General features: G+C 48.5%; 1 protein-coding gene across 1 annotated transcript; it reads right to left on the bottom strand.

Annotated features, from left to right (window-relative positions):
• Positions 1 to 861: 861 nt before the first annotated feature.
• Positions 862 to 10,049, bottom strand: LOC127575721 (BTB/POZ domain-containing protein KCTD14-like). Its single transcript, XM_052025721.1, has 2 exons — positions 9,913 to 10,049; positions 862 to 3,770 (listed from the first exon to the last, which is right to left on the bottom strand). The coding sequence occupies exons 1-2, from the start codon at positions 9,967 to 9,969 to the stop codon at positions 3,099 to 3,101; spliced, it is 729 nt and encodes a 242-aa protein (XP_051881681.1). The 5' UTR covers positions 9,970 to 10,049; the 3' UTR covers positions 862 to 3,098.
• Between the last annotated feature and the right edge of the window lie 195 nt (positions 10,050 to 10,244).

Genomic DNA, 10,244 nt, shown 5'->3' with positions numbered 1-10,244 from the left:
AACACCTCCAACAGTGGTGCACTCCCTCGATACCACACTGGGAATACCAGAAGTGGGATTTGTACCCATCGTCATCTGATTCCTAGCCAAGAATGCAGTCCATTGAACTGCAGCTGTAAATGAGCTAACCTCATCATTGAGGGCATTGAGTATAGAAGTTGGGATGTTCAGTTCCAGTTGTGCAGGACGTTGGTGAGGCTGCATTTGGAATATTGTGTTCAGTTTTGGTCACCCTGCTATAGGAATTATATCATTAAGCTGGGAAGAGGGCAGAGGAGATTTACGAGGATATTCCCAGGATTTGAGGGACTGAGTTATGGAGAGAAGTTGAGCAGGTTGGGCCATTTTTCATTGGAGCGTAGAAAAGTGAGGGTTGACCTTACAGAGGCGTATAAAATCATGAGAGGCATAGCACACAGTCTTTTTCCCAGGGCTGAGTAATCAAGAACTAGAGGGCATGGGTTTAAGGTAAGAGGGGAGAGATTTAACAGGAACCTAAGGGGCAACATTTTCATCCAGAGGTTAGTTTGTATACGGAGTGAGCTGCCAGAGGAAGTGGTTGAAGCAGGTACATTAACAACATTTAAAAGACACTTGGACAGGTTACATGGATAGGAAAGGTTCAGAGGGATATGGGCCAAATGCGGGCAAATGGGACCAGCTTGGTGGGAATTTTGGTCAGCATGGACCAGTTGGGCCGAAGGGCCTGTTTCTGTGCTGCCTGACTCTATGACTCTATATAACAAAGGAGATTGCTGATACTGATCAGGGCACTGTGTATGATCAGCAGAAGTGGACATTCACATTTAGCATAAATCCATTCCACGTTGTTATTTTGTTATTTTCAGGTATTTTCTCCCATTGACACCTCTAATTTCCCCCACTTCACTATCCCCTCTTCCACTGCGGTCAGTCTTGGTGCTGCCCTGGGCCAGAAGAGACTCTTTGCCAAGGTCCTTGTGAAAACAATACCGGAGAGCCCCACATTATGGGAGTAGGTTGTGTTCCTGGAAAACAGTCCGTGTCGCGATTTTCCGTAACGTGAAACTGCGTCATCTGTGCATGTGTCAAGAAGCGCGAGTTGAAAAAAGATAAATTTTGTGTTTATTTATTTACTTTTTTCCATGTAAGTTCCGTAAGAGTGAATTTTATTCCATATCTCAAATTTTTGGGCAATGACTTGTAAATTCTGTAAGGGCGAATTTCTATAACATGAAAGTCCGTAACAAGGGAGTCGCCTACGTGTATTGTGCATTGACACTACCAGACTTCCAATGTGTTCTGAAGGTGGGAGAAAGTGCATCAATCTATTTTATATGAAAAATTTAGTTGAAACATAAAGCAGTCTTATTTACTAATCAGAGTCTCATTGAGTAGAGTATCTGTGAACTGCAGCAGACAGAATTCATGACCAAAACGATGCCAAAGTCTCTGATGAAAGCTGTATGGTTGCTTCTTCAAATGTCGCTGCAGACTTGATCAATGAGGTGCTAAGGAGCCTTAAATTAGTAGCAAGAGGCACGTTGTATGCTTCCCAATGGGATTGAGCAACCGTCCAGAATTGCTTCACTCCCAACCACAATCGGACAACGTGCAATGAAAGTAAGGTTCACAAAGGAAATACCACGCCATTTGGGGACAGGCGAAAGGGTCTGGAACTTAGGGTCAAACGCTAACCAACCTGTTGGTTCCAGTAGGCAAGAAGACAGAGCCAACTTTGCAGCCCAGATCTCACTGGACTAGAACTGGTTTATAGAGAGCAGAAAATTAGATTGGCACCTGCCAATCACCCATCATCAGCTCCCACTATGCCCACCAATTGAATTGTTCACCAACTTGGTTTCTCATATTTCCACATGGAGGCCAGTGTTTCATAGGATCATTCGGACGTTAAGTGAATCAAGGCATTGTGCGTGCAGTTCTGGTCGCCAAACTACAGGATGTGGGAGCAATACAGAGAGTGTGGAAGAGATTCGCCAGGATGGTGCCTGGAATGGAGGCCTGTAATTATAAGGAGAGATGGGATGGGCTGGGAGTTTAAGAGCCGCGAAGTGATGATGCAGCTTTACAAAACTCTAATTAGACCACACTTAGATTACTGTGTTCAGTTCTGGTCGCCACATTATAGGAAGGATGTGGAGGCGTTGGAGAGGGTGCAGATGAGATTTACCAGGATGCTGCCTGGATTAGAGCGTATGGAATATGAGGAGAGGCTTAAGGTGCTAGGGCTTTATTCACTGGAAAGGAGGAGGATGAGAGGAGGTATATAAAATATTGAGAGGGATAGATAGAGTAGACAGTCAGCGCCTCCTTCCCAGGGCACCAATGCTCAAGACGAGAGGGCATGGCTTTAAGGTTATGGGTGGGAGGTTCAGGGGAGATGTCAGGGGGAGGTTTTTCACCCAGAGAGTGGTTGGTGCATGGAATGCACTGCCTGGGATGGTGGTGGAGGCAGATACATTGAACAGGTTCAAGAGTTTGTTGGATAGGCACATGGAGGAATGTGAGATAGAGGGATATGCGGGAGGAAAGGGTTAGATAGTGTCAGGGTGGTTTGATGGACAGCACAACATGGTGGGCCGAAGGGCCTGTTTTGTGCTGTATTGTTCTATGGTTCTATGGATTGTTCTCAATAGAATGTAGGAGGCTGAGGGATGGCCTTATAGAGGTTTATAAAACTATGAGGGGCATGGATAGGGTAGATAGTCCGTGTCTTTTTCCCAGGGAAGGTTGGAGAATTTAGGTAACTGGTTACAAAGGGTTTGAGAAAGGAGATCTTATATCTCCAGAGCAATGATGTGCTCAGGATCAGGCTGCTGGTGTAGGTGGTTTCAACAGCAACACCAAAGAAAACTGGGGAAATACTTGGAGGGGAAGATGTCTGGGGGGGTGGAGAATGAGAAGGAGATGGCACTCATTGGAGTGCTCTTTCAAAGAGCAGGCACAGGAGCGATGGACCAAATGGCCTTCTTCAACTGTATCATCCTGCAGGTTTAACATGGCTCCTCGTTTCCCCTAGGCCACAAGCTTCAGTGGTGTCCCATCAAACGTTCACTTGGCGCTCCTACGGTACACTTAGGAGAAGGTGAAGGGCAGTCTCACCACCAGGTGAAGGTGAACTTGTAGAGGAACTCGCAGGGCCTCATGAGGAACCCTTTCCCCATCTCCAGAGGTTGGTAGGAGGTTCGGTAGCCCTTGCTCTCGATGTCCAGTTTGATGCAGTGCAAGAGGTCAGAGACAGAGGGGGACGCCTTCCAGGGTCCGAACTGCACCACCGACTCCCTGTTGGTGTCCAGGCTGTTAACCGCCTCGTGGCACTTGGACACTTCCTCCTCATTCTTCACCACGCACACCGTCACCATGGAGTGCCGTGAGGCCACAGCCTCTGCCCTGGCCACCCGCACCATCACCTCAATGTTCTCCTGGTAGTTGGGCACTCTGGCCAGGAACTGCCTGCGTCCCACCACCTCACCAAAGAGCTTGGGCGAGTCTTCCAGCAGCTTGACCAGCGGCTCGATGTCGTAGTACAACGCCTCGTGGTAGACCTCCTCGGCCAGGTGGGGTGGCGGATCTCTGCCCCGGAGGAAGTCCAGCACGTGTTGGAAGTGGGTCCCATCGCGGTCAATGAAGTATCTCCCGTCCGCATCCGTCCTAGCCCTGGACTGTCCGTTGACCATCTCGGCCAGCTTGGAGCCCGGGAACCTCTTCAGCGTGCTGAGGGTGGTCCAGTAGATGTGGCCGCCGATGTTCAAACTAACCACTGACGATGCCTAAAGCAACGAGCCCAACAGGGAGAGAGAGAGTTAATGGAGTAAAGAAGGAATCTCTGGGAATTATAAGAAAATTGGGAAAGTTTGTAATGTAAGACCATAAGATATAGGAGCAGAATTAGGCCATTCAGCCCATCGAGTCTGCTCCACCATTCAATCATGGCTGATTTTTTTTTCTCAACCCCATTCTCCCACCTTCTCCCTGTAACCCTTAACCCTCTTACTAATCAAGAACCCATCAATCTCTGCCTTAAACACACCCAATGACTTGGCCTCCACAGCCGTCTGTGGCAACGAATTCCACAGATTCACCACACTCTGGCTGAAGAAATTCCTCCTCATCTCAGTTCTAAAGGGACGTCCCTTTATTCTGAGGCTGTGCCCTCAGATCCTGGACTCTCCCACTGATGGAAACATCCTCTCCACGTCCATTCTATCCAGGCCTTTCAGTATCCGGTAGGTTTCAATGAGATCTGCATGGGAGAAACCTGGGAAAAAAATCCACTCACGTAGTACCGAGGGAGCGGTGCACTGTGGGAGGGGCGATACTGAGGGAGGGTCACACTGTGGGAGGGGCGATACTGAAAGAGCGCAGCACTCCCTCAGCAACTAATCATTCAGATCTCAGAAACTGACAGAAGAATGGAAACCATTTGAGATACATCCTTATGTCGGATCATTGAAAGTTCTCCAAAGAGCCTCAGCAATACTGCAAAAAGACAGTTACATTATGAAAGGATTGAGTGAGCGAGGTGGTTCGATGGTATTTTGAGCATTGAAGAAAGATTCTGGAAATACTTGATGAATAAGTCATTTCGAGGGCAGGGCAGAGCTCAAGAAATTCCTTTGGAACACACAATTAATTGTTGTGCATACAGTGTTATCGTGCCATTATTTGTGAACGCCCATTAGAAAATGAAGACGTGTGACCCATTGGAATGTTATGTTAGTGGGGGCTTACGGCTGTGCCATAGTTACATAACTCTTAAAGCCTGTTCAACCTTGGTCATGGATGATGGCACTGGAATCGTTTCCAGGACTGGAAGATTGGAATCTATAAGGAACAGCTTGGAGACACAAGAGACTGCAGATGCTGGAATCCGGAGCAACACACAAGCTGCTAGAGGAACTCAGCGGGTCGAGCAGCATCCGTGGAGGCAGAGGGACGGTCGACATTTCGGGTCGAGATCCTGCGTCGGGACTGAGTGTGGAGAGGGGAGATACCGGCTACCTTCACTCTCCACTCTCAGTCCTGATGCAGGATCTCGACCTTAAGCATCGACAATGCCTCTCCCCCCACAGATGCTGCTCGACCTGCCGAGTTCCTCCAGCAGATTGCTTTTAGGATCAGCTGGATTGTTTCCTTTGGAAACAGAGAAGGCTGAGGGAAGGACATGCAGAGGCGGATAACATTATCAAGGGCCCAGAGTAACTCAGAAGTGTTATTTCCCTGACAGAGGAGCTGAAAATCAAAGGGCATGGACTTAAAATAATTGGGAGGAGGATGAGGGGAAATAAGGACATTTTCTTCACCTAGAGGGCCAGTGGGAGGCTGGAACTCAGTGCCCAAGAGGGTGGAAGAGGCAGCAACTCACATGAGTGGTACCTGGATGTGTACTTAAAGAGCCATGACCCACAGACCCAGTTTGAGAGGGTGGCATTAGGCGGCATTGCTTTTAATACAAGCACAGACACAATGGGCCAAATGGCCTCCCCTGCACCGCGGAACATAGGATGTAGAACAGTACAGCACAGGAACAGGCCCTTCGGCCCATCATGTCTGTGCCGACCATGATGCCAAATGAAATTAACCCCATCTGCCTGCACGTGGTCCATCTCCCTCCATTCACAGCCTGTCCAAAAGCCTCCTAAATGTCACTATCACATCTGCTTCCACCATCTCCCCTGGCAGCCCGTTCCAGGCACCCACTGCTCTGTAAAAAACTTGCCCCATACATCTCCTTTAAACTTCCCCCCTCTCACCTTAAAGTTGTGCCCTCTAGTATTTGTCATTTCTACTCTGGGAAAAAGATTCTGACGGTTGACCCTATCTGTGCCTCTCATAATTTTATATACTTCTATCAGGTCTTCCCTCAGCCTCCAACGCTCCAGAGAAAACAACCCAAGTTTGTCCAACCTCTCCTTATTGCGTCATTCTCTTCAATGTTATAAAGTCCCACCTCAGCAAGAGATGAAACAGCATTGCAAAAACAGTCATTAAAAATGTCACCAAAACACCAATCCCATAATTTCTGATTTAAAATTAAATTTCCTGCTACTACTTTAGGATTAGGTATTAATTCGGTGGCTTTATGGTACACTTTGGCCACTGTTTCAGGGTACTTTAATCACTACGAGTGTATCCAGGGATTGCGATCTCTATCGCAAGGAGGGCACAGACAGAAGATTTCATGGGTTAAAACAACCCCTTTCTCAAGGAAAAAAAAACTGGAGGTTATCAGAAGAGGCTGGTGAGAGATAGGGGATTATGTGGGCTTGACATCCATATGGATGGGTAGAGGGGATTAGGAGGGATGGGCTGAAGGGGCAGTTGAGGAAACACATGAGGGGGAGATGAATAGAAAGAGGTGTGGATGGCAGAGTTGAGAGGAGTGGGGGAAACATGGTGAGGGACAGATTCCCCTGAGAAAAAGACTATCTACCCTATCTATGCCTCTCATATTAATTCATAAATTTTATACCTCTCCCCTCAGCCTCTAATGCTCCAGAGAAAACAACCCAAGTTTTTCCAACCTCTTCTTAAAGTCAATACTCTCTGATCCAGACTCCATTGCGGGCACAACCCTCCTCGCCATCGAGGACATCTTCAAGAGGTGGTGCCTCAAGAAGGCGGCATCCATCACTGAGGACCCTCATCACCCGGGACATGCCCTCTTCTCATTACTATCATCGGGGAGGAGGTACAGGAGCCTGAAGACGCACACGCAATGATTCAGGAACAGCTTCTTCCCTTCCGCTATCAGATTTCTGAACGGTCCATGAACCCCTGAACGCCACCTTGTTATTCCTGTTTTGCACTATTTATTTATTTTTGTAACTTATTGTAAATTTTATGCCTTGCACTGTACTGCTGCCGCAAAACAACTCATTTCACAACATATGTCAGTGATAATAAAGCTGATTCTGTTTCTGAACATTCTGGTGAACCTCTTCTGCACCGTCTCCAAAGCCTCCACATCCTTCCTGTAACGGGGCGACCAGAACTGCACACAATACTCCAAGTGCAGACTAACCAGTTTTTACATGGTTGCAACATGACTTCCTGACTTTACCCTCAATGCCCCAACCGATGAAGGCAGGTATGCCGTACGCCTTCTGATTACGGGGAGAACAAGCCCTTCAGCCCACCAGGTCCATGCCGACCATCAAGAAGCCCCCTATACTAATCCCATCTCCCATTGGTCCAGCGCCTTGGATGCCTTGGTAGTCCAAGTGCTTGTCCCGATACTTCTTACATGTTGTGAGAGTCAGTGCCTCCACCACCCCCTCAGGCAGTTGTAATGCAGGAAACGCAGCAGCCAGCTAGTGCACAGAAAGATCCCACAAACAGAATTGCAAAAGCGACCAGGCAATCTATTTTGGTGATATCGACTGTGGAGTAATATTGGCCTCAGGATGAACTTCCTGTGTTCGTTGGTACAGCAGCCTCCTGAGGGAGTTTGTACCTCATCTGAAAGACAGTACACCCTCAACACTACACTGAATATCTCCCCAAATTTCAGGGCTCACGTCCCTGGAGTGGGATTCGAACCCACCACCTTTTGAAGTTAGCCACAGCTGACATCATCTCAAGTGGACGTATATCCCTTTCACATTCCTTTTCTCTCTCCTTCTCTAACTCCCTCTCCTCCATCTTGCTCTCCCTCTCCTCTAGCCCCTCCCCCCCCCCCTCTCTCTCTCTCTCTCTCTCTCTCTCTCTCTCTCTCTCTCTCTCACACGCTCCCCTTTCCCTCGGTTTTGCAGTGCGGGGTTTGTAGGAGGTTGTTGGTACCCTGAATTACTGGAGATTGTGGATATGGGAAGTGGGATGGGATGTGGGATTAGGGTACTACTGTGGAGGAGGGTGGGGCTGAGTGGCCTCTTTCTGTGTCCTTTGGGACCACCCTCATTCAGGTCCCCTAGCCCAGCATCTGTTGACTTCACTTGGAGGGTGAACCAGTTGGATTAGAAGTCCTGGGTCTTATCTCGGAGACAGAAGTCCAAGCAAGAGGGAAATGGAGATCGGAATAAAGACCCTGCACCCATCCCCTACCAGGGAACACACAGCTGAGGGCATAGGTTTAGAGTGAGGGGGGAATGACTTAATCAGGACCCGAGGGGCAACTTCTTCACGCAGAGGGTGGTGGGTATATGGAATGAGCTGCCAGAGGAAGTGGTTGAGGCAGGTACAATACCAACATTTAAAAGGCATTTGGGCAGGGATAGGGAAAGTTTGGAGGAGTAGGGGCCAAGAATGGGAAAATCGGATTAGATTAGATGGGCATCTTGGCCAGCATGGATGTTGGGCTGAAGGGCCTGTCTCTATGCTGTATGACTCTATGACTCTGATCTCTCTGCCATCTCCGGTCTCCAGTGTCAGTAAACTCTTCTCGGGAGAAGCTTCAGCTGATAAACGCCTGGGGAGGGATTTGGGGGTTTTGGTTAGGAGAGAAGAGATAGTGAGAGATGAGGGTAAGAGAGAAAGAGAGAGAGAGGAGAGGGGTAGGTAGATAGAGAGAGAGTGAGAGAAAGAGAATGAGAGAGTAGGAAATGTGGAGAGAGGGGAAGAGAGAGTAGAGAAAGAGGTAGGGAGAGGGGTGGAGAGGGACAGAAAGAGGTAGAGTGAGAGAGAAAAGAGAGAAGTAGGAAGGAGGTAGAGAAAGGTAGGGGAGAGGTAGAGAAAAGGGAGGTAGAAAGAGCGAGAGGGAGAGAAGTAGAGGGAGAGGTAGATAGAGAGTGGAGAGAGAGAGGTAGGGAGAGGGAAGGTTAGAACGAGAGAGGAGAAAGAAGTAGGAAATGTAGAGAGGTAGAGGGAGAGGTAGAGATGGGGAGAGTAGAGAGGGAGAGGTAAAGAGAGGTAGAGAAAGAGAGAAAGGTAGAGAGAGGTAGAGAGAGAGTAGAGAGAGAGAAGTAGAGAGAGAGTAGAGAGTAGAGGGAGAGAGGTAGAGAGAGACAGGAGAGAGAGAAGTAGGAGAGAGAGGTAGAAAAAAATGGAGGTAGAAAGAGAGGGAGACAAGTAGAGGGAGAGAAAGAGGAGAGAGAGAAAGATAGAAAGGAGAGAGAGGTAGGAGATGTAGAGAGAGGTAGAGATGAGGAGAGTAGAGAGGGAGAGGTAAAGAGGTAAAGAGGGAAAGGTAGAGAGAGGGAGGTAGAGAGAGTAGAGGTAGAAAGAGAGAAAGAAAAGAGAAAGAGGTAAAGGGGAGCAAAAAGAGGTGGAGAGATAAAGGAGGAGGGAGGGAGGGAGAGATGGGAAGAGGGAGAAAGGAAGGAGAGAGTGAGAAAGAGCAAGAGAAAGGGGAAGGGGAGAAAGAGGAAAGAGGGAAGGAGAGGGAGGGAGAGAAGGAGAAAGAGAGAGAAGGAGAGAGAGAGAGAAGGAGAGAGAGAGAGAAGGAGAGAGAGAGGAGAGAGAGAGAAGGAGAGAGAGAGGAGAGAGAGAGAAGGAGAAAGAGAGAGAGAAGGAGAAAGAGAGAGAGAGAAGGAGAGAGAGAGGAGAGAGAGAGAAGGAGAGAGAGAGGAGAGAGAGAGAAGGAGAAAGAGAGAGAGAAGGAGAAAGAGAGAGAGAGAAGGAGAGAGAGAGAGAAGGAGAGAGAGAGAAGGAGAGAGAGAGAAGGAGAAAGAGAGAGAGAAGGAGAAAGAGAGAGAGAGAAGGAGAGAGAGAGGAGAAAGAGAGAGAGAGAAGGAGAGAGAGAGAGAGAGAAGGAGAAAGAGAGAGAGAGGAGAGAGAGAGAAGGAGAAAGAGAGAGAGAAGGAGAAAGAGAGAGAGAAGGAGAGAGAGAGAGAAGGAGAGAGAGAGAGAAGGAGAGAGAGGAGAAAGAGAGAGAGAGAAGGAGAGAGAGAGAGGGAGGAGTAGGAGGAAGTGGGAGTTGAGAGTCTCTCCATTACAAGATTAAACATGAACCTGTTTTGCACAGCTCACACTCACGTTCTGGGGGCTGCTCACGCTGGGTTTCACAGTGCCCCTCGAGCCGGTGGAACTCATGCCTCTCTCCCTGTGTGTGTGTGTCTGCCAGTGTCCCGGCTGTCGAGTGTGGCAGGCAGACTGCTTCAGCTGCCGAGGAATTTCTGCGTATGTAGTCAGGTGGAAGAGGGCGGGGAGAGCAACACGTGTACAGTGACAGGTAGTTCAGTCAGAGAATGCCGTGTCCTCCCAGTTCCAGGTACTGATTAACTTAAAGACATAACCTGCATTCATCATTCACCAAGCACTTTGAATAGGTGGGAGAAGTCAGTGTCCATTGTCACATCCCTAACTGT

The sequence above is a fragment of the Pristis pectinata genome, chromosome 11 (genome assembly GCF_009764475.1).
Source record: "Pristis pectinata isolate sPriPec2 chromosome 11, sPriPec2.1.pri, whole genome shotgun sequence".
Classification (NCBI taxonomy): domain Eukaryota; kingdom Metazoa; phylum Chordata; class Chondrichthyes; order Rhinopristiformes; family Pristidae; genus Pristis; species Pristis pectinata.
This window is presented reverse-complemented; position numbering and strand designations above follow the sequence as displayed.

Excerpts from the sequence above, each read along its gene's own strand:
- LOC127575721 (XM_052025721.1), bottom strand. The coding sequence starts at position 9,969 with ATGAGTTCCACCGGCTCGAGGGGCACTGTGAAACCCAGCGTGAGCAGC. Across the intron at positions 3,771-9,912 it reads GCGTGAGCAGCCCCCAGAAC|GCATCGTCAGTGGTTAGTTT; the intron begins GTGAGTGTGAGC and ends TCGTTGCTTTAG.